Source organism: Diprion similis, chromosome 6 (genome assembly GCF_021155765.1).
Source record: "Diprion similis isolate iyDipSimi1 chromosome 6, iyDipSimi1.1, whole genome shotgun sequence".
In the NCBI taxonomy this organism is placed as follows: Eukaryota; Metazoa; Arthropoda; class Insecta; order Hymenoptera; family Diprionidae; genus Diprion; species Diprion similis.
In genome coordinates, this window is record NC_060110.1 from 9,448,984 (window position 1) to 9,474,585 (window position 25,602).

The 25,602-nt window shown below is 44.0% G+C and overlaps 1 protein-coding gene across 1 annotated transcript in view; it reads right to left on the bottom strand.

The window, feature by feature from the left end:
* The window catches only part of LOC124407804 (CUGBP Elav-like family member 4), a 514,861-nt gene extending 512,583 nt beyond the window's left edge, over positions 1-2,278 (bottom strand). The window contains exon 1 of the mRNA XM_046884336.1: positions 1,806-2,278. Coding sequence (XP_046740292.1) covers positions 1,806-1,824 — 19 coding nt within the window. The 5' untranslated portion in view covers positions 1,825-2,278. The remainder of the gene's footprint in view (positions 1-1,805) is intronic.
* Between the last annotated feature and the right edge of the window lie 23,324 nt (positions 2,279-25,602).

Here is a 25,602-nt window from a genome sequence, read left to right on the forward strand (position 1 = left end):
GCATGATCGACCAGCTCGCAGGCCGTTGCGGGAACTGAACGATCAGACTGTAACGACTTATCAAGCTTCTGTTCCTTTTGTCTTCCGATTTCCCGCGGTAGGAATTATCACCGCAAGCTGGTCGACGAGGAGCTTGAGAAAGGAACAATGCCGAAAGGACAACGGTGCGACGCGTCAATCGAGGGTGAATGGAAACTCGGGGATGGTCCTGGCACCGCCTGGCGTTGCGTCGGAGGGGCGGTCACTATACGTGCCGTGCTGGGCCGACAACGTGCTTGAGGATTCGGGTCAGACTGCTCCCTGCTTCGATTACAAATACGGAGAAACACAACTCTTAGAAGGTCTGCCAAAAGCAAACCTCGAGTCACTCCGGAGAATGATCCTCCGGCACCCTCGTTCTGGCGCGGAGCGGCGATCCTCCTTCTCTCGGTCGAATGCCGCAGGACCTTAAGCGTTTCAATTCCCGTAAAAACTCGTCCCCTCAAGCAATCACGAAACTTTGACCTCACCGAGCGTTTATAGATAGAACGACGTGAAACTACGTATATACCTAACGTTTCCTCGTGACGCCCTCGTCTCGAACGACGTGTGCGTGACGATGGAAGATCTGCGCGCGGGTTGAAAACCAACGTGAATGAAATTGGTAGCAAACGCTTTGGTGCAAAAAGTGGTGAACGCGTGTTGGTACGTGCCTAAACCCACTAACAAACCAGAGTGTAACCCTTACACGCACGTATAATATACGCAGTGCGATTTGTAAGTACGCTTCAAAGCGTCGGAGGGAGGGGTAAGTGTGGCTCACGCAGCTCTCGGCGAACACTTTCACCTTGGCACTTGTAACCTACATATTTGAAAGTAACGTGGCAGTGAGAGACATACTCGATTCGAGAAAACTCCGCACTCGCCGGGAATCGCGAATGAAAACGGAATTATTCAGGAATGAAGATATTTGGAAGAAGTTTCAGCTGGTGTAACGTGAGTTTGGCATCCGTTCATCGCACCACCCCAATTTGACCGTACCAAGCAACGTCCTCTGGGACTCGAGCTGCACCATCGACTGGCTCGAAATATAATTTGAGGCAAGCAACGTCGAAGGTCGGGCATGGGATCGTTAATGGTCGATGGTAATGGTAAACGGTAGATGATGAAGGGTAGGGGCAAACCTGGCTGATAGAAGCAAAGTTCCGCGGCGCGCGGCCACGCACTCCCTGAGCGCTCCACGCTGCCTGAGTTAGTCCGCGTGTCTGCGGATCTTTTGAACCCTCGAAGAATCCCTTTGGAGCTCTATCGGTGGACGGACGCTAATCTCACTCTCACTTTCGGACGATATTGCTTCGTCGTCGAGACTCTACTATTCTCATATTTCTTTTCCCTTTACGGTTAGGCGTCTGTGTCGATGGTCGTATAATTTATAATCCTAATTACTTGGCACGCAGGTATCACGACGTTATTAATTACACGTAAGGTTACCACGTTAATTCAAAATTTCTTGTTACCAAATTTAAACCGACTTTCGACAATCGTTATCCGTCGTTTATAACTTCGAAGATGAAAAATTATTAACCGATTAACAATTCCTCGCCCACGTCATACACCGTTTTACTTGAATAATTATTTTCGTAAAAAATTGAACCCGTCGAGATTATTTTTTTAGAAGAAAAAGTTTCGTACTGCTTCTATTTAATACTAACTGTGTATACAGAGTTTGTTTTTATTTATTTATTTTTTTATTTTTTTATTTATTGTTTAAGGCAACTACAACTTATACTTTTTACACACTAACAATTCCGTTGTCAACTTGATACCTGGCGTTAATCTCTCCATTATGTGTCGACAAAACGGGTACAATTCAATCGGTATGCTTCTCGCAGTCTGAGCTTTCGGTTTTTCAGTTATTCAGCGTCGATCCTCCGAGCAGAGATTAGAGAACTACCACAAGAAAAGATTGTCCTCTTCTTGGTGATATCGTCGCTCGGTCACTTATAACGCTACTTTCAGTATCAGGGGTCGGTGCGAGTCCGAAACCGATTCGGGTCTGTCGACCGCGTGGCTTCTCACTGGTGACGTTCCTCGATCTCGCTAAAACACAATCACCCCCTAAAGCTGCAGCTGGTTATACTCGAATTTGATCCTTTTAATTCCTCACGTCAGTCTTGCTCACACACCGATTGGCCGTGGATCGGGATAATTTTTTACCGGAAGGGTGAACTCCCCCAGGTTCGAAAAATACCCGAGAACACCTGAGAACAACTGCAAGGTCGGACGACACGGAGATTGGTGAACACTGCGGTCGTTCTCCGCACACTGAGGATAGCTGACGTCACGAGCCCACCACGCGGCGGTTCGCGCCGGCGCTTATCGTCCTCACTTCGATACGCGCCCTCGGAACCAACGAACCGCCGAACCGTCGTCCGCGCGCGGTACCTATAGACCTAAGGTAGTACCTACACTTCGGCATTGACGGTCTGCATACAACACCTTGGATGGAGGGCCCTTTCCTCTTAGTGTCACACGCGTGCACCTCTCCACTTGCCGAGTCCAGAAAACCCATGGAAAATCGCTTTTCTTCACAGACATCCTCGTCCTTTTTCTCCTGTTGAGCTGGTCCAGATGGACCCGCATTGTTCGTATCTCAGGTTGCAGTGTGTGTATAAATTTTCGTGTCAAAATTGACCAACCTCAGCCGGCGTAGATGACAATAGACTAATTTTTGTAGTTGCTTCCGAAATTCAATATCAGATAGTGTTAAGCTGACGCCGGATTGTAGTTGTAGAAGTCAACACTGAATTTTTTCACAGTGTGGGTATTCGAAAGTCACGAATTTGTCAGCCACGGCCTCCGTCTTCCTTGACTCGAGGCTTCCATCGTCCCTTTCGGACCCCTTATCTCTTTCCCGTCGCCCTTTTCCCTCCCGTCGTTGCCCCGACGAAATTGAATTTCGTCCCGTCGAACAACGCGTCGTGTGGCGCATTTCGGCTCGTTTGGAATTATCGAGCTGAAGCAAGGTAGAGCGTGTTTTCTACGGTCAAATCTTGGCCCCCTCGGAGCCGGCTAATCTCCACCCCCGAGGCTTTTCTTGTGCCGAGAAATCCTCTTCAACCTCCGTTGCATTTCCTCCAGCTCCCTCCGATCAGAGGGATGGAATGTGCGAATGAGTACGACGACCATGGGCTCAAATCACGGGGCTGTAAACGAGGATAGGTACATGCATGCCCCGGATAAGTGCGCGTACCCCGGGGTCCGGTGGTATGCGGCTTGATGCGGTGGATGACGAAAGGGAGAAGAAGAGAGGAAGCGGGGAGAGACCTCGCCGCCGTCAATCTCTCTCCGGTTGCTGGTGCCGGTGCTAGTGGCGTGGTAGGAGTCGGATGGAAATCAATAGCCCTGAATAATGAACCCCAAGGCAGCACCTCCCCCGCGTATCCCCCTCGCCACTCTCCTCCACGGTCTGGAGCAGTCTCTCGTGCATCCTCTCATTCCCAAGCGAGAACGACTCCCCAGCCCACCCCCGCCGCTGACGCCGTCGCCCCCGCACCTTCACCTCCGCCCTTCGCGTCGGTGAAAGGAGGTGTTTGTGTCGTTCGCCCGGTCCTACTGCCGCCCTCAATCGCTAACTTGAAAATCGTGGGACCCCCTCGAACCCAATCCAGCTATAACAGGCGGGGAACGACTTGGACATGAAAGTATCACCGTGACTTTTTTTCGTCGGTGAATCGGATCATCGATTTCGTTCACCTCGTCATGCTGCAGTCATGCATTTCTGGTCTTCACGCTCGCTTACGTCATCCGGACATACTACGTCTCCAGGGGTTGAATGGGGGCGCTGATCGATCGCGTCGAGCTGTCAATTGTTAACGTCAGCCTAACGCTGACGAGCGTTCAATCGTGCAACCGGTGATTTCGCCACCCCGATATAGGTCCCAGCCATTTGTTAATGTGTCGCGAGGATAGCAGAGCAGCAGCACCAGCCGAAGGCTCAGCTCCGACCCATCGAGTCACGACGTTCCAGTGATTTGCAGAGACTCTCCGTGACGCTGCCGCTCTTCCTGCCAGTTTGCGATTAGCTCGTCGGTGCAATTTCCTTTAATTCATTCATAAATCGTACCTTAATCGGGCCGATGTCTTCATAGCCTAGTCGCGATGGCTACCTGCGCCATGAATAAATAGACCCGTCAATTTCCATACTCGTTAACGATGATAATCTAGCAGGGCCTTATCGGCGATGCCGCTTCTGAACCTCTTGAAACCCCCGAACTTCCTGACCTGGCCAAAGCGATCCGTGTTACGTAGACAGGTTCACTCCGACACGTACACCTGTATTATGCATGGCCTTAGACACTCCTTCCACCTGACTGCGCTGAACTTCAACCTCTCGAAGATCGTATACTTAATTGGCAGAACGGTTTATGGACCATCTCACGTGTTAAGAATCCTCAGAGGCATTCTCAGTCATTATTCACTATAATCAAATAGCCCCCCCCCCCCCTCCACCCCCTCCCCCGTTTTGTCGTGAAGAATTCAACGAACACTAAGCATGAGGCAATCAAAATTATTCAAAAATTGCTTACGTTGTATTGCAAATTTTGGATTTTTTTCTGATCCGTGACGCAGTCTAGACTTTTTCCAACGAGCCTTATCGGAGATTTTGTTTTCACACGAGTAGGTTGCTAATTTTTGAAATTCAAAGATTAGTAAACTATCTTGCAGGTCCAGCATCTTTTATGTTTCTTTTACCTGTAATTTTTTTGCCTGAATGTTGCATATGACCTAACAACTGTTTGATTCTGTTTCAAATATTCTGAGATTATTAGCGCATTTTTCAAGCTAGATGTCGTATGAGAAAGAAAATACTTAAACCTGCACCCTTGATTAATACTTGCGAACCCAACACGTTGAAATCTTCTGATCAGCACCTAGATATTCGCAGGAAATCTCCGAGTCAGATGAAAAAACAGAAAACAAGTTCAAGTTACAAAGATAAAAGAGAAGAAATTACCGGGAAAGGCTGTAAAATCATTAAGAAATTATCACCCAAAAGAGACTTTATGAAATGCGTGCAATGAAATTATTACAAGAGTAGCCATTTGAAACGACAGTTTTGAAAGGGAAAGAGCGAGCAAAAGAAAAATGATGGAAAAAGAAGCGAAAAGTTATTCGAGTCGACCTGAGTTCACGGGCTATTCATCGTTCAATGAATCCGCCAAGAGAATTCTACTCTTCCATTATTATGATAATTAATATTGCCGTTGTAGAAATTGCTCGGCCGACCTGCAGCCCACTGATGAGCGTAGCAGTTCTGCACACACCCACTCGAAGAGCATTGTACCAACTAAGAATGCCTTGGAAACGTCCACATAATCCGCATAGCAGTTTTAATCACTTCGCCTAATCACCCTAATATCCGTTATCTCTTTAACTGCAGTGACTCGCTTCGACCGAAGGGTGGGCCAAACACTTGTGAGTTAGTCTTCGGAGGTGAAAAAACCTTGGAATATTAATAGCTAGTTAATAACAGTTCCTGTGTCCGAGGCAAACGACTCAGCTCAACCCTGGGCAAAACTGCCTCTTATCACTCGGTGGATTGAGACATTAGGCCAAAGAACGAGCCTTCATCCATCGACGAAACGGAACGCCGCCGCGCCGGGACGACGATGAAGCGTCGAGGATGAGGGTGAAGAGAGGGTGAGGGTGAACATGCTAACGTATTCCGTGCGCCAGATACCGAGCGATTTTGTAGGCAGCACCCGGACGCCGGGTAATATCCTTAATATCCAATATCCAGGATAACGAACGAACCACCATGCAGGTGAAGTCAGCGTTCAAAGGCGACTCGTTTCGCTGTATGGATGCAAAGAATCGCGGAAACTCTGCGGGGCGAATATCACAGCGACAGGCTGGAGGCATGGCGGGACTCAAAACATGGGATTGAGGAAGCTCTGCTTCAGGTACTAGAAGCAACCCGAGGAAAATCTATTTCAAGCACGGCATAATGAGAACGATACCGTTTTCCCATAGCATTTTCTGGTCTCTTCAACGCTGAAACAAAGCTCTTCGTTTCTATCATATTTCCCAAGTGACTTCCGCTACGTGTATACTTCTGCCTCATGCTCGGCTTCTTTTCTTCCGTTTTCATCTCGACGGAAAATATACTTTTCCCATGCATACCGCAGCAGAGTTACTGCAGAGGCTGGTACATCGGCTCTGAATACATCGTGTAGTCCCACAGCAGATATACGCTGTTCACAAAACAAAGTGTTGCGACTACTTTATTGGGTCTGTAATGTAGAAACCATTGCTTGTTCAAGCAGTTTTTGGACAAAGCGTCGATTTGGGATTCGAACAAAACAGCTTCGATAAGGTGATTTTACTGTTTGAAAAAACTTTTGTCAACGAAATGTGACGTTGTGTTTTATCGGTTAGTGGCTGTTCTGCAAGTGGGACACCAACGTTTGATAGCAACGTAGTTTAATAGCATCAGAATAATTTCTGCTTTTCACTTTCATCAAGCTCTCCTGCAGTCTTCACAGTGAAGCGATCATGAGCGAGTCGTGCAGCGATAGCTCGCCTACAAATAGTCTCTATATTTTCATGTTTAATTAAATTTTCATTCGAGTTATTTGAGGAGACGGGTGCAGGCGAGTAGCTAGCTGGCCGGTACATACGATGTGTGCACATAGGGTGCATATATGGCGTTTATATACGTGCATCAATTCAAGCAAATGCAACACAACCCGCTGCAGAAGCGGAGGTAATGCGTGTATTTCGAGGTAAGTGTACCACCTGCACGTGTAACAAAATGGACAAGAATATGCCCTCAGAGACCCAACGTGTTTGCACCGTAAATTAAATGCCAAAAAAGGGGGAAATAACCTGAGTAATGACAACAGGGAAAAATTATTCCCTTCCTAATGCCGGGTAATCAGCTGCCGCTGCTGTACGGAATCACGTTACGCTTGAGCGAAACATTGCTGATGTACAAGATAGAATTCACTAGCGCGGCGCGTAGCGTGGAGGGATTGCACTTGGTCACGGAACAATTGTTAGTGAAAATATCGAGAAAAAAAAGTAAAGAAAAAAAAAATAACAACAGTTACCTAGACAATATAGCGTTATATTAACAAAAACGCAGACTTTATCGCGGACAATGTACGAGCACTCAACTACTGCCATTAGCAACGGTATACCTACCTCCTTTAGCCGGCACATAGCTGCGCCAAATTACAGCAAAAGCTACGAACCCATCGCTACAGGTATATACGAACGTGACGGATCCACCAGCCGCCATTTTTTACGACTGAAAAGTGAAAAAAAAAGAAGGAAAGGGAAAAAAACTAAAGAAGAAATGGAGAAAAGGATGAGAAAAAAACGGAAGCTACGGTTATGCCGAGTCGAGCGAGTTCCTCCCTTATTTTGCGACGATCTGAAAAATGGGCCACTCGGCAACCAGGCGTTTTTGATAGATTGATCCTCCGTGGGGAAGATGTTCAACAAAACGACCGACGGACGTTCAGCCGTATATACGAACGTGTTGCAAGGAGATGTTATTATCTCGCCGCTTGTCGGGGGAATTTTTTAGAGCCAACTGCCGGCCGAATACCGCTAAGAAAAACACCAAGCATGCTAACCTAAATTCATTGAGGAACGATGAAACAATCTAGAGCATAAAAGATCTTGCTATTTAGTCGAAAATCATTGAGAAGTTTGAAACAAATCATCATCTATCCTTCGTTTTCGATTCCCTAGAGACATATCTTGCAGAAAAAAATCAAGTAAACAGGAAACGCTGCGATTATGCGCCAAATTCTGCATCCACGTCAGTTCTGCACTTTGACGGATTGAAAGAAAAACAAAACATTTGACCGTTTCGTCGCGTTAAACGCGATAACGGTTAGAAAACGGTGGATCGTGACCGAGATATCAGACATAATTAATGGAGAGTGCGGTTCGCGGTAACGTGTGGCATGTACACGGATTTGAGTGCAACAAGTAATCGTTTCCTGAAAGCAGAATCTAAACATGCGCGGCAAACGTTCTTTCTCGCGTGAACCCGAATGGCCTGGGCTGCCTGAAGGAATAAACGCGATCCGTCACTCTTTTAACCGGTATAACAAAACAGCGGTATTATATACTGTGACGTTGAAAGTATCACGAGCTTATAATCGAACCCGCAGGGTCACGTGGAACGGAAAAACGCAATTAGAGAGCAAGAACAAGAAGAATCAAGAGACGCGAAAGAAGTCGGGATGAAAAATAGCCTGGAACACTCGTCTCGACTACCCCGATACTTTCATTGTTGAAACGAACAGGTACGGAACGAAATCAGCGAATCTCACGCTCGCGATAAAACCTGCGAGTGTCTGCATAGCCCGCCTTATTAGACACTTATCACCTCCGAGGCAATGCAATGGTAATGACCGAGTTTCGCCGCTTTTATTCAAGGCGAGCGGCGTACCCCGAACCGTTTCCGTACCTCAAGCCCGTCTGCCACTTTGGTGAAAGCACGCAAACCAACGGTACTTGGTAATTATTGTCGGGTAGAAGGTGAGGGGGCGGGGCAGAGGGGAGTGAGATAGGTAAGAGAGGGGTCAATGGGGTGAAATTGAAATAATGTAAATGCAAAGTAAGACGGTTGAGGTAGTTTTCTATTTGTGTTGGATTGTAACTCAATCTGCAAGAACCGTTGGGATGAGAGCCGAGTTCCCGGGAGCGTTCGGCGCTTCTGCAAGGGGTGCTGGAGAGCCAGGGGGTGGCGGGGGGTGGAGGTATTAGCATTCGCAACAAGCATCCGCCATCGTAGATATAGAGAACCAGGGCGAGATAAAGAGACAAAGATGTCGGGGCGGAGGGTGAGGGGGTGGTTATAGTCTGGTATAAGTATAAACGCGGCATGCACGTGTATGATACATCTACTCTGTCTGTCTCGATGCCTGTGCGAGTCTAGATTGAAGATTTCAGATCCTAGATTATATTATGTGCAAGTGCAAATGCGGAGGCAGCACGTCGAGTCAAAATATAATTACACAAAGGCTGTGACGCGAAGACGGAGTTGCGGAATAGACCGTGTCTCATTAAAATTGAAGAGCTGTTTCGAAACTACGAGATTTCTGTGCTAGTAGTAACTCCTTCACGTCTCTCTCTCGCCATGCCCCACCAATCTCGCTTTGCCTGTTCTTTATACCTTGTACCGCCATCGCATATTTCAAGCGACAAAAGTTAGTCTGTACCACGACATTAATTTGCGAAAATCCGAATACGTATTATGCCTCACGAATTTGAGTCGATCCTTTACTTTCGCGATGTATTAATATTCATACAAACTCATTAGCAAGATCATCGTCCTCACGATTTATGAAGTTATCCTAAAACGGGAGCCTCGTTGGATGATCTACATTACAAAACGAATCGGAATTTTAAACAATCTTAAAGTGTCCCGATGAAACGAATATTCAGCTTCGTTATGCCGTCCTCCTATTGACAATATTTTATTCATGTGACCTCGAAATTATACCCTTTAATTGCTTCGTATATCATCAAAAAACACGATCCATCAACGCTGAGTTCAAATGTACGAAAATCACAAACGTAGGATTGAGAATTAGCCGCAGATTTTCTGTAACCAACCTGCATGAATAAAGTGATATAATTACTGTGTTTTTTTCTTCGTTATTTATCAATAACATCAAATATAATGAGTCACAGCTTACATTTTGCTCATTACATCTTTTTCTATTTCCGGAGGTCAAATTAATGCACGTAACTCGGCCCACACACAGGAAAACGAGTAACGGAGACTTGTCAGTGATAAATATTTCGGATCTGCAGAATAAAAATCAGGCAGGCAGCAAGTCGCCCCGAATGAAAATCGTGCGGCTTATCGGCCGGATATTTATTGTAGAATATCTGCATCCGCCCACCCTGCAGATCGCAGATTATCTCGGTAAAGTCAGGCGAGCTGGGTTAGGACGAAACGAATGCAAACGTCAATAAAAGTTCATTCGTACAAGTCAACGCGCCGGAAATGAAGCATAACTTATCGACAGCATCGTAAGATCGCGAAAGTGAGATAAATCCATCAACTTAATTCAATCTTAGCGAGCCCGCGATCTTTTCCCATGTTCATAATTGATTGTTCAACATTTTTCTTCGCTACTCGCAGAATCGACTGACTCACGTTAGCTCCGGGATTTCGCGACGCGATAAAACCGCGAATAATTGAACTGAGTATATTCGGATTAGCGATTAGATTATCAGTAAATTAGAAAAAGTCGCGGTGGCGTATGGTTTTAACCAGTTTTCGATCAACGCTCCGCAGTTGCCAAAAAGAAAGAACCCGGATAAGGGCGTGCTATGGGGATAATGGCTGCATGGCTCTGTATCGGGTCATCCGACTCCGATGGACGTGAATGCCGGCTAAATTTATTGTTTCACGAGCTTAACCGAGTACAAAAGAATAAATCCTGACTAATCTCTTAGCCCGCCGATCAGTCCGAGGGAGGCAGCCACGTTGTATTGCCGGCGTGGTTTCGTCGCACGTGGTGCGCGCGCACCCTCGACTCCCCTTCCGCCCCCCATAGACCACTGCGATCAGCCACGGCCCCCCATGATCCCCTCCAACCACCCTTTTTCCGCTTGGTTCTTCACCCTCTGGCCCATTTTTATCTCGCTATTTATTAGTCAGCGCAGCAGCGACTAAGGAATTATCGAGATTCAGTAGCAAAAGTGAAAGTTTTCCGGGAATCATTTTTTCGACTCACCCTTGTGCATGCCGGTGTACTTATCCTTTAGCACGGTGAACTCGTAGATTTTGCCAAATTCTTCGAACATAGGACGCAGCGCTTCCTCCTCCAAATGCCGCGGTATTTGTCCGACGAAAAGCTTTACCACCCCATCCTCGTTGCTCGAGGTCGGTGACACGGAAGTGGGAATCAGCATATTTCGATACCGATGTATATAAAGTCTGATAACGATTTCGGCACCGAATTAACGTCCGTTTAACCGTGAGTCGATTGCCAGACGAGTTCCTTCAAACTGTATTTCTACGTCAGTACTTAAATTCAGAAACCTTACTTTTCTGCTCGTGTTTAAAACCTCTTAAGAAATAAAATCTAGAATTCACGCTTCGATCCGCTACGTTGACTATCATTAGATTTGCATTATTCTAGCTATCACAGTATTTGTCAGTCTTATAATTTTCTTGGTATTTTCCTGGTTGTGGTCCTTGATCGAAAACAAGTGATTAAACCAACCTGCAATTTTTCACTCGACACAAAATATTGCACATCCAATAGTCTCAAAACATAAATATTTCTCTTTAAAAAACAAACCAACGCTCAGGTACAATGATATGAACACCAGTTGCTGAGATGCGCGGCTTTTCCCAAAATCGTCAGTTTTACGCAGGTGTAAACAATACGAAGCCCACTTCAAAATTATACTCAGGCAGTGATCGCACTCTGTTTATTTCTAACTTTCACTCAACTGTCTCTTACAAAAAAAAAAAAAACAGCACCGTAAAACACACTACGCACTGTCATCTAAGTACTGCCGATTCACTTTGAACAAAATGTGCAAATTTCTGGTGCACTCAAGACTCACAAAACACGTGCTTTTATTTCCTGAACAGATAATCCTAAGACGCACTTCACTACAGGAAGAACACCAATATTTGACGTAACGATGAATAAAAATTATTACGATTATAGTAAGTGGAACACTTTTAATAGCGATGCTGAGAAACGAGATGCAGGCTATCCTGTTTACAAGCTTGACTATTCTTTGTTACTGGTCTCCGTGTAGCTCTGTAGCTTGGCGGGACTGCTCTTAATGTTTAAATTAAAATTGACTAGGTTGACGTAAAGAAAAGTGACTCTGGCTTGGCGCTGGAGCGAGTTAAAAACTAATCTAACGACCACAAATACAGCACACGTTCACGTTCACGTTCACGATCACGAGGACGAGACGACACTGGTTGATCAACCCTCGCCCCGATCCGCACCACGCGCCCTGACGCCGCCGCCCACCGGGAAATTACACCCTCTCCCTGACCCCGTCACAGCGTCGCCCCATCTCAATATACAGGCACTCCTGCTGGGCCGAACACGAGGGCACGGGGTGTCTTTCTTTTATCCCAGTATCCATTGGCTCCTTAGATCCACCAGGGCTCCTAATTCCAGCTACAAAAACCACCTCCAGGGAGTCTTGGGGCGCTTATAATTCGGTTCATGACTGATCAGCATCCGCGACGGATTCATTAGCCAACTGTTCGGATCGGATTAACAGGAAGGGTGAAGAGGATAGGTATCGATTTACGAAGTGACCGTATTGGACCTGATAATAGGTGCGGCTTAATTTTCGCAGATCGGAACGACGGATTTGTGAAATTATTTCAAGCGAGACGGGGTGTATGTACGCAAAAACTGAGGTATAGAAGTTATTAGCTTGCGGGTAAAGTAAAGAGGTAAGAGTTTTAAGGAAAGAAAGGGGGGGGGGGGACAAGAAACTGAAACAGATTTCGAGTTAGGAGCAAGTGGGAAAAGAGATAGGGATACGTTTGTCCCGTCTCGGTGTTTAATCATTCTCGAAACAAAGAAAAGACCGCAAAGCCGGCGGCTATTGCGAGGGCGTAATTCAATGCGAAAGGAAAAAATTAAAGCTCGAAACCAACTGTAAGATTGAAGGACGATTGTGAGTAATACCCGGAAAGCAGCCCACCCCGCGCCTCTGTCCCATTACCACGGGATTTACTCTGGGGGACAGATTGAAAAAAGTAAAAAACAAAAACTCAAACACCAACAAAAGCTAAAAGATGTTCCCCGTAGCCGAAAGGAAACAACTTGATACCTACCCTAACAATGAGAATTACTTCTGACGTAGCGTGCGCAGTGCGCGAATGGATCTACGCTGCGCTGTGGGGATGTGGTGGGGCTGGGGGGGTGGGGGGGAGGGAGGGGGTGGCATTGCAGATTGAAGGGCTCTCACGTTCATGCCTCGACGGTGGGGGGCTTAGACGGGCTGCAAGAGGGTGAAGAGAGTTCTGAACGTAAGGGGTGCTGAATGGAGAAGAAGGGTCCGAGGGGATGACGGGGACTTCGAGGAGGAGAGCGCATGTGTGCGGTAGGTATGACGCTATCGAGTATCACACGACACGATGACTCAGCCAGCCTGCATGCAAGCAGTAGGTAAAGCCTGTAGCCTACAGCCCGATGCGTATAGAGCTCGGGCTACCTACCGGATGAGGGATCATTATGTGTTAGTTCGGAGCCCTTTTAGGAGGGCAAGTGTTATCCGATGTCAGCACCACGACCACTGCACCCACCGACGCAACACAGTAGTTTCAAGTACTCCGATTTAACCGAAATGCATCACGTTTAGCGACAACTTACTCGACGACAGACTGCGGGTCGATTAATGAAAATCGTTGGGAATGAGTACTGGTGGCTGTATTTTCTGAGGCACCATCCAAATCTGGCTGCAATTAGCGCGCGAACAAAAATGTCTAGTTTTATAACAAATGCAATTTTATTTCGTAGAAGAATCTATTTCCAACATTTGTTGACAGTCTTTGACGATGGGAAAGGTGGGATGCTGGAAATTTCAAACGAGGCTCGAAGCTAGCTTCTATAGGATTCTATAGGAGAACTGCTCTATGTGGTTGAATTTTGTTCGTAACCTGGAATCTGAAACGAATAGTCAACATCTGTTATTATTTTTTTTTTTTTTTTGCCTTGTTTTGTGACAGCTTAATTTGAAATAAAATTCAACAAATCATTGGATTTTTTTTTTTTTTCAAAAACAGTAATTCGAAAACTAATAGCTGTTATATAGATTAAAAGTAAAGTTCTAAATGTAAAAAGATCTTATTTTAAACGTCTGGCATACCAAGTTCCTGAATGTGTGAGAGAACGGGTTGGCCCAATGACCCACAGTTCTAAGGGATACAATCGCAATGACAATAACATTTTGTTCTACAGTTCTGCGGGACACATCCAGTGGCCTACAGTTCTATGGGATACGGTAATTAACAATTCACACACACATACACACACTTTGTGTGTTTTCTCCAGTAAAAAAACAGAGGGATTTTGGAAAAGAGATATCGATAATCCAAGCATAATCATCTGCAGGTCGCTAAAGCGTTTTTTTCAAAAACAGGCTAAAAATCGATTAGAAGTTTTGTGATATCGTGGTAAATTTTTAAGATCCGTCGGTGAAATTTCGACAACCATTTGAAAACTTATGAAAAACCCTCGCAACGTTATTACCGATGACTGAATCAAGGTTTAATTACAAATTTAAATTATACCGATTAAAATTTTATGGAAACCAAACATACTCATGCAGATTAACTCGGCTTTTCCATAGCCGTAATCAATTTTTACGTATAATTCCAACGTGTGTCCAGAGACCGAGATGATACAGAATCTTTCCCGACGATAAGTCGATTGATGGAAAAACTTTGGAGAGTCGTAGAAATTATTTAGTTTCCCGAGCGAGGGTTACAGCGTAGCATGGAATACGGAATAACCCGTGGATATCCTGACACGTACCTTACGAATCAGAAACTTGGTTAATCTCGAGGGTAAGACCGGCAACAAGCAACTGCAACCACCACGCATACTCCTGCAGGTATTACGTGCAAAAACGCTGTAGTACGTTGGAGAGTTTATTATTAATCGCCCCCTTATGCACACGCGGCATGTAGCAATTTAGCCCGTAATTTTGTTTCAACATATGGTCTGGCTCCATGCCTATCGATCGGCAGTCAACTTCTTACGAGCTTCTCGTGCCTCCCTGCCTGCAGGCCTACGTTGATATAGGTAAGGGTGGAAAAAGCAACGGTAACTTAGGGTGCGAGCACATGGCATATACTTCTGCTTTAATAATGTTGTTTCACTTGCATGTTATTTTATTTTTCACATTTTTATTGCTAGACGATGCTATGCTAGTTACAAGATATAGCTTTGTTAATTCACAGCTTCGAGGTGATCCTATACAAAATCTAATCAAACGTGATATACAATGATAAAAAATGTTTTTTCGTCCTTTGTCTCGATTTTTATTTCCACGTCCAATGTTCATAATTCCAGGTTTAATCAGGAAGGGTTGAGTTGTTCATTGCATCCAAAGCCTAGGCTTTAATCTGTTCGAACCATTAGGACATTAGGCTCAAATAACAGATATCACTGAATATTTGGTGATTCGGTATTGGCAATTCCGTGAAACTAACAGTATCGTTACATTTTGCTTTCGGGTAAGACGTGACTGTTGCATTGACATTGGTGATCGAATTTTTACAATGATAATTTCATGAAAGAAGACGAGTTTAATTCTTGCAGTTGATTAATTAGACAGAAACTGAATAGTAAACTCAGAGAAAACCTTTTTCTTTTTTAAACAAATTAATTAGTAGAGACATTTTTCAGAAAATTTTTGGAACGCAATGTTTTGTTGTAAATACCAAAATTAATCAAATAATTGTTCAAAAATCGCCAACGAAATTGCTTCATACAGCCCTTTAAATCGTCGGCGGATAAATATTATTATAATTTACGAAATCATAAGAGCCACAAATTGATTACCGCTATCAAATAATGTGTTACGTCGTGAATCTATAAAATTTTGTGTGAAAATAGCAAAAATATTTTCTGTAACACGTTAAACCTCCTTTCTGGCAAGAGAAGTAAGGTGAGCAGTCATTAGAAGGTGTTCAAGCATCTGTCTAGTATAATCAGCAGAACTAAATCATTCATGATTTTACTATGTAGATCTGATTTCGCAATCGTAACAGAATCCATGGGATTATGGTGCTAAACCTTTTTTCAGATACAATTTAAATATTCTGTTTTCTGCGCAATATAAAATCAACCAAAGTTTTTGGTGGTATGAAAATAATATTTAGTCGGATATTAACCCTGAAATTTCGTCATTACGACCAAAATTTTTTCTAAGGGCAGAACTGAAACAATGTCTTTAATTTAATCAACCACGCGCATACCTAGCTTCTACCAAAATAACGTTATCTAGTCCCTCAAAATTGCCTTGAGTGTAAATTTCCTTCGCCTTTTAATTTTTTTATTTCTTAATCACAAATAATAGGTTTCGCTTCCAATGGATTTCCGAGACACTGCAATTCTCTCGAATAAATCGTTCAATCTCGATGTTAGCGAGGTGATTGGCTTCGGTCGATATGGTCGTACAAATTCTTTCGTGATTCACACGCACACGTGACGTCTCTCACGCCCCAACTTACAAAAGAAAAGGTAACCCCGAGTTCCTCGCGCAGAGTCTTCGACGTCTGTAGATAAGATCCGCGACGCTCAGCCAAAAGCCGTTAACCACCTTTAAAGAGTCTGAAACCCTGTCTGAGTGTGTGTCTGCGTTTCTTTCTCTCCACGTCTTCCCGCGTGAAAAGAAATTAATCTCCTCATTCCGTTTTATTGATATTACAGCTTTTACGATCATCGCTGTTGTTCCATTTTTATTGGTATGTCTCCGAATGTGTTTTGCTTAAAATTTTCCATTTTCTTTTCTTTCCCGGTGGAATCGCTTACCGTCAATTTCTTGTGCTCTCTTTTTTCTGTAAAACCAGTCCGAGCGAGAATCGCTCCCGTCGATCATACGACACTGACATCCTTGCGTAAATAACTCGTGTTCGGCATTTTCTCATGAATAACTTTTCGGCTCCATTAAGAACATTTTACCATATCTCTCGTTTTATTTCTTGTACATATTATTGAGTATCTTCGCTGTTGTTTCAATTCCGACACGTTGCTTTTCTGAACTGTGATTAAAACCGAGAAATTAATCTTGATTATCAAGTCTATGGACAGCCTGCAATTCATCATCCTCGTAAGCCCGACCAACTATAGCTTAACTAAGAAACTGAACGAAATAAGCTTCAGGATGGAGGGAATATATCTAAATAAATTATTCATAACAGGATTTAACCCATCTCGGAAGTTAATATTTTACGAGCCTACGTTGCAGCTTAGAACCTTCGATCTGGCACAGCCGTACGAATAATCGTTCGGAACTTGGAATTACTGCGGGACTCGTCACGGTTGACCCTGTCACGAAGGGTGTGACCGACCATCCAACCCTTGCTTGTCCCTTGAGAATTCAAGATTAAAGCCCTGCGCACGTCATTAAACACCGCGTGATTGCCCATTCCGACACCTCTGAGACCCTTCGTTTCGTGAAACTTGATACTCACGTCTAACGACGCTAGTTGGTGATCGTTGACGCACAGGAAAAAGTCAGTGAACATGTGTGGAACGAAAAGTTTAACGAAGCCGCTGAGATATTCGCAAATTTCAGCACTCAGTGGTGATAAAATCATTCGTGTGAATTTGGAACAACGCGCACGAAGTACAAACACAAAAACACACACACGCGCGTACACTTGGATTCAAACGCGTGTTAATAATTGACACTGAGAGATTTTCATTTTTCACCATTATAGGCCGATGGCTCGCAATTACATTTTTAATTAACCGACACGTTTACTCTAATTGGAGAGGGAGGATTAGGGGAATGAGTGATAACATTTGCCCACAGTCGGACTGATGCATGAATCCGCTTTTGCCATGCTGATGTGTAACACTAAAATAACCTGTGAGACTAAAGGTGATCACCCACTGCATCGTTTCTCGTTATATTTTTCCCTGTCATTTTAACAGTATGTTACATTGAATCCATGTTCCTATAATAGATCCTGATTCAGGGTTGACCTCTTACATCGACGAAAAGTATACATACTTATAACAAAGCACAGTGATTATGAAATCCTTTAACGGGGTTGCTGTAATTCCGCTTCTTGGGTAGCCCCCGGTCCTTATGTACGTGTGTGTGTGTGTATATATATATATATATAGTTCCCCCGTCTTGTCCCGTAAGGGTAGGATAACTTTCCCTCGAAACTTGTGCCGTAATACTCGGAGGGCGAAAGGCTTGATTTCACGTTGGTTCATTTCCCGGAGCTTCCCCCATCCCCGTTGGCAAAAAAGCGACTCCATATCTTGCACACAACCCCAGAAATGTTGCCGGCAATAATTCAACCGAGGGGATGGGGGAGGATGCTTTTACCTTAGCGATTCCTCTTCCCCGTATGAATGAATGTATCGTCCCGCAAGTGTGTGGAAGCACGATATAACTCATCGTAAGTTCCAGGCCACTTGCGCGACGTAAATTATTAAGCATGTGTTACCCCTTTACCGTTACCTCCACCTATACATGTGCATCGTACACGGATGCCTGGGACACGGTATAGACCCATAGCCGCACCCTGCACACACCAGCTACTCACCACCTATAGCCTTCAAGGGGTAGACAACGCGCAACTTAATATAACGCCGTTGAACTTTGGCCAAGGGAAGCGCGCGTGCATATTAGCGAGAGCGTCGCCAAGCGTTACCTTGTTAGGCAATGACTACTTTAACGTTCGTCGACTTGGGATTTCCCGGATTAGCGACGAGAATTAGCAGAGCGCTGCAAGATGCTCGCCGTTTCAACGCTTCTACCTACCCAAAATTATTTGTTACTTATCCTACCCGCCGACGTCGCCCGTCGCGAGCTCATGGAGGGAAATTTGCGTTCTCTCGAAACGTCCTCGGATCCTTTCCACCGCTCCCTTCCACCTTATGTCGCAACGGTACCCGCTCTTCCACGGCATACCTACTCCACTATTACTCCAAATTATTACACCGGCTGGGACGTCGTTTCTTTTTGTTCCGTTACACGTTACACTTTTTGCCATGGATTTTTTAACTTTTTGCAGATATTATATACTGACGAGTCATCACGGTTACCTGCATTTGAGATTAAAATTTAGATTCAAAAGACCATCCGAACCTAATACGCAATGAGTATACCAATCGAGTATCCCCGTTTACGAACAATGAATAACTTGAATACCTACTACCTAGTCCAAAGCCCTGAATTTTTTCTCAAACTCGTCAATTACCAGCCCTAAAAACTTGACGAGTGAATAACCGGACCACTTCAACAATCGCTGGAACGACTTTCAACCTGTCAAAAACGCGTATCGTATAAACGTAGCCAGGGTAGAAAAAAAATTCAAGAGATTGGCCAAAAACAATGAAATTAGTCACGCAACTCTGCGAGAGAAAGCGAGAGCTTTCGTTTGTTCCACGTGAGATAAGACTGCGGCTTTTAAATATAACTCGGTAAAGTCACGTGGCAACGCGAGTTCTGCACCAGCCGAACACCCTGGGCGGACAGGTCAGAGAAAAATGTTGTCGTAGATCAAAAACTGCATTTCCGAGCGCAGAAATGGATCCGCCGTACACACATTTGACCCATAGCGTTGGCTCCCTCTCTTCCCAGAAACACGTACACGCATACAAATGTAGCTGCACGATTAATGATGTTTCGTTGCCAACAACGGCGAGCGTTAACGCGAACATGATAAGTCCAGGTGAAATAATGAAGGCTCATGGATAGAATTTTTGCAAATCGTACGTTCCGCGCATCATGGCGAGGAGATATTTCATCTGTAATTTTCATTTTTGAGGAAACTCGTTTACGGTTTTACTTTTACAGATGTTTTTCTGCTATGCATATTAGATGCAGCATTTTACGATAAGCTGAACGTCGAGTACAGAGAGGTGTCGTTTTACGGTTTACCGGTCTGACAATGATAATTGACACATGATCAATTACCCAAGCCAATATCAACCCTGTTAAATATTATTCAGAGGAGCAACGGGCTGCCCATTGGTCACCCACCAACAGCCGGTAATGAAAGTATAATAAGCACGGTATAGCTCGACAAAATTTGGTCGAACCGGTCGGATTTGCACAGTCAAACAGCGTTGTAAGTGACGTTGACAATAGGCTGCAGGTACTACAGGGTTAATTACGCGTCAACCCCTGCACCAGAGAACAGAGAGCATAAAATAGCGTACAGATGCGCAATATATAGGTTTGGATGATTTTGCGAGATCTGTTTTGCGCTTTCGTCTGGATTTCGACATTTCAAAACAAAACAATACGGTTGTTGAAGCCTCATGCTTGTAACAGAACTCGAAATTCTTGTTAAACATACTAGAAAAACTACAAAATAATTTCTCTGGTGAATTCAAAGCCTCCCGACCAATTTAGAAAGAACCGTCACTTCTCTGTTCAATTTACCAACATCACTTGTTAAATCTGGACAAAACAGCTTGTGGATTAGATTTGAAATATCGTCTGAACCCGGAATTACATTCTGCCGTGTACCAGGAAAAATATTTTTTGTAGGCAATGGTAACAAAATTCTTCTCGTACCGTGGACATTTAATAAAGAGTAAGATCCATGGAGATTTGACGTGGCTTACAGCTCAGGTAGGTAGATAGCAAGTACCTACCCAGATATTTATGAAGTGTTCGTTGAATTTCGAGACCACCTCATCATCTGAATACGGAAACACCAGAATCCTATGTACTGGCGTAAACACCTAGAACCCCTTGGTATATACACACGTACAGGTTACAGGGTGAAAAGTGAGCGTGCGTGTTTCGGCGATGTTTATCTCCCGTCGGCGGCGCCGGGAGAAACATACTCATTACTCCCAGCACACAATAATTTCCGCCGTTGCGAAAAATACAGCAGCCAAACGGGGTAATTGATTGGTTGTAATCCCAAAGTCTCGTGCGCTCGGGCAATTCCTGCATCGCATATCCACTCGTATAACCGATATAGGGATGCAAGCGTATAACCCACACCATCCCTTACGATCAGGGTGCGCCTTGCCGCTCCCGGTTGCCTCTGGCGTCTTAACGGGTAAAGTATTCCAACGGCATTTGTTGCGAAGTGTTGGTAAGCTTATACACGTTGGTAGGTGTACCGCAGAAAAGCATATCGCTGAAAAAATTTTCAACGTAAATGAATTGAGAAATATTTTCGCACCGACGCATGTTCTACGCTCGGTTCTTTAAACAGCGTTCAAATCACTATTACCAAATTCAATCGGCAAGATGTTAACTACAAATTAAAATATATGGTAAAAAATCTGAAACACCTGATTACGAATTTTCCTTGTTGCCAATCCCATTCTCTTCACAACTAACCGTCTGACAACCTGATTCAATAAATTACATTATTGTGGACATTACTTAATCACATCATCTTAAGACTTTACTAATGAAAAGTGAATAACGGTGAAAAAGTCTGGTAAAAATTTCCTCACGCACCAATCCTTGAAACAAAAAATATCAGCATTGTGTATCTCTATCCAGTTTGATCACCACTGTCTTTCTTTCAATATATGTATGCCATACGAATATATTTGGGGCGGATTCACGACAGTCGTCTCAAGGTATCTTGAAGCCTGAAGAACCCTCTTGAAATCGTGTAGATCCTTCCATCATCCCTACTTCCATTCTCCCTCCTCTCAGCTCCGGCTCTCCCTTCTCGATAGGCATATACTACTTCACTTTCCATATTTCCAAAACTCTGAACCATTTATCCATGCTCAGCCATGCATGTTTTGCCAGGGCCAAGCCCAGGCCGCGGTGTAGAAAAGCAGCGTCGAGACGAAAAGTGAGATGGTCGGTCGTTCGCCACCCAACTTCAAGTTCTCCAACATCCCACGAGCTACCCGTGCCAGAGCTGATCCCCAGGGATGCGGAGAGCATTTCGAGGAGTACCGTATTGCTAACTCCTCGCATCACTAATGCAGATGATAATCACTGACAGCATCCGAATTACACCTCCGGTTGTACGAAAACCTCGCGGTTCCATTTCCCGTACTCCCCCGGACTGCTAGCTTCTTCCCTAATTTGTGGGGTCCTCGAACAACTGTTACCGCACGTTTCGGGATACGGTTAAAATCATAGCTTCAATGTTGGAAATCGATCGGAATATTAGTACCAAAAATTTTGGATGACATATTCTATTACGCTGCGTTATCTTAGCGCTGTACACACAAGTTTGTCAGCTTTTTCCAATGTCAATATAAACCTGACACTTGAAACATTTCATAGTTAGCAATGGTTTCGAATACGATTCTAGAAAGAGAAAACCATGTGCCAGTCATACCTGTCGTATAGATACGTTACATTATATATTACTACCTCGTTATAAGAGAGTGTTGGGGCTGTAGGGTGTTTCAGTGTTTCGATGATCATCACCTCTTTATAAGAGAATCACAGCTATGTAGGTATACGAATTCGGTGCCTAAACACGTGTGATTTAAGACAATCGTTCGTTCGAGTGTACCTCTTATAATCAACTCTTACAACGAGGTTGTACTGTACGGCAATCCACTCGTCGTCGGATACCAGAACTAAACAATCTTTTCGTATTCCTGCACTGTGTTGTTTGCAGGAATGCAACGACATTGTTGTGTCCGAAGGTTTGATCACCGTTGCACGATGGCTAGGGTCAAGAACTGCGTAGTAGGAGTGAAAATTTGAAAACAGTGAAGATGCACCCCTGCCAAGGCAAAAGGACAAGCGGAGCTATTGTGTGACTTAGAAGTCGAGGTACGGAGACGAATATCTCGGAGACGATGGCACTGCCTCTCTCAGTCGGCATCCGTCAAGGCACATTACCTCCCTCTCGCGATACTCTCGGCTGCCTCTAGTCATGGCCTCCGGCAGATTTCCCTCCGCTTTCATCCCCGCTTTTATCCCCAGACCCGGCCGCAACGCCGGCAGCCCCTTTTGCCCCCGCAAGACAGCCATTGTGTTCCCTATTAATTACATTGCTCCCCTTCTTGCCCTGCTCCACGAGCCCCCGCGAAACTGAAACAGGTTAGTGCGCACTCCAAACATCACGGACCCCAGTCAACATACACCTATTCATTAAACCGACGATTTTAACTACTGTCATGACCTACCCTTATCCATGAAGGTCCTCACTTGGATGGTTGGTATAGAGTTGCGAAATGATTTTAAGATCATTATTAATCTCTGAACATAGCTCTTGCTTAAGGTATAAGGTATGATTGTTTCGAATACATAGTTTTCAATGGTTCGTTCAAATGATACCAGTTATGAACAAGAAACTACCCCTGCGATTTTCGAGTTATAGTGCCTATAGTTATTGCTCCAGTTTTAAGATGTTGGAATTGATTAAGGCCCATGAATACATGGACAAGTGATCAGCGATCATGGATGCCTAAAATAAATTGACCGAGACAGTGATTCGCACTGAAAAAAACTCTGAAAATAAGCTACTTTTAACGCGGAGTAGAACAAACAGGAATACCATGATTTCGGTAGCAGCACAACACCGTGAAACAAAAGCCAGGTCTTGCAATCGAGCAAACCCGTTGCAATTCCGGACTGCTTGGAGAACGCAAGAGAACCCAGCCCCTTGTTTATCCTGTGCTAATTTATTCAATGTATGCACTTGCTCCGCGTAGTTGTTCAACGGACCCGTGACCACGCAAATATACGCAGAAAACACTGGTACTATTTCACGTTATGCCGCGGGGCTCTCAAAATATTCGAAGCGAAAAATGGCAGGGGAATATGCTTTGCAACACTGAATGTCCGAGAAAAATTCTGCTCAACGGTGCTTCAGAGTTAAGCTTTGTCCAACGTAAGTGAAAACTCGTTGTTTAAAAGTCTTATTAAACCAAATCCCCGTGAAATTGGTATTCATTTCAATCGTGATGCTGAAATAGTATTTGCAGATACGCGATATATGACCCGTTTGATTTCCGCGCATCTATACTCGATACATTGATTGCACTACCGTTGTTACGTGTCTGCTTTGCATTCGACGAACGTGTTCCGTGCCTCGGATCTACATTTCGTGTCGAGTAAAATATACCTACTAAGTTTATACATATGACACCGATGCGTCCCGAGCTTCAACCTGGATACTGTAGCGACGTCACATATTCTCGTTTGAATATTATACTTAGCATGGTAGCTTGAGATGCGGGAAATACGATTCCCATAGATCATGTTCAGCCTGTTTGGCTGTATACAACAAAATAAAGGAGTAAAAAAATTAACATGATTTAGAGAGACGAGATTTTCCTCCCAAAAAACTTGAGCCCGTCTCATTTTATGCATGGAAAGAAGAAAAATAACCGGGTGAATCGGAGTGGAAAGAAATTTCCTTTCTTACAAAACATGTGTAGGTACGTTCATACGTTAGCGTACGAATCGACATCACGGAATATATTTAATGCATGACGTGGCCGAACATATTCATACGTCACACGTATTTCGGAGTAATTTTTTTATTCATTTTGAGAGAAAAAAAAAACCATCTTACAAGTGCTAACGTTTATTTTTTTTCCGCAGAAAAGAGTGTTGGAATCATATGACGTCTTCAGGATCAATTTTGTCCAATGTATGTCAAATTCTGTTGATAGCAGGAATTTTATTTCCGGAAATTATTTTTGGTCTTTATTTGTATTCTACTCTCGTGCTTCCGAAACGCACGAGACTTGGGGTATTAATAATAACCAGCTATAATGTATTCACGCCAAAATGCAAATTCAACGACAAAGCACCGACCGGAACAATGCTTTTAGCCAGGCCAGCTCTAGCGCTAGTCTATCCGTAAATTAATATCAACGTATTATAAATAAACAGCGACTCAAATTAACCCGAATTAATGCTAATGCCTTGGTTGCATTAAACTGATGCAGCCGGTGCGCTGCATGGTGCGGCATTTCTACTTTGATTCACCGTACTTTTCACCCTTGTGCTTACATGACTATTTGCGTTAGATGGTCGATAACTATAAGCATGGCTGAATTATCTTTACTTCATATTCTCGTATTAGCATTAGTATATCTTTTTCAATAGAAACGATCATGCCATATCGTCCTTCTATATCATTGGAATTCACATAAACGGATCTTCGTACTTTCGTGGAAACTGGGATTAAATTTATGCTTCCATCGTTGCGGTTGAACTGGGTCAGTGAACAAAAACTGACCAACGTGATGGAGCATTAAAATGTTTTATGTCTCCGTCAAACGCAGAATAAAGTGGAAAATAAAGTGAAGAATATTAAGTCGGTCCGTCTCCCTAGATGTAAGTGAATTCCTGAGGAACTGGTATTTGACGTACTTGACGCGATTCTAATGATTTTGTCTTGCTATAAGTTGGCAGCAGATATTATCCCGTGCACGAAAACCCTGACGAAGGTAGTAATAAACGAAAGAGCATCACGTGGGATATACAAATATTAATGAGCAGCCTCGGCATGCCGATATATAAAATGAGTTTTCCCAACAACCCAAAAATACCAGCCCCAGAATTTTTTGCCGGCATGAAAAATGATTAGCGCCGGAGTATACGGGAATAGTCTGATGCAAGGATATTTTTCAGTCGAGCAAAAGAACCTGAAACTGTAACTGCAGTGACAGCATTAATTCCCAAGTCAGAGATACTTCGAGGTAAATAAAGATTCGGGCCACCGATTCGTGGAGCACTGACAAATCCCCGAAAGAAACGAGGAATCATTATTTTCTAGTACCAAGTTTCCAGAACTTTTATATTGCATCACTTAGACCAATTTCAGAGGATAAATTGCAACTTTTTGCACAACTATAAATCTGGAATGATTCTGTTATGGATGTATCCACGCTACTGGGGAGGGGAAGGAGGCTGATAAAAACTTCACCTCAG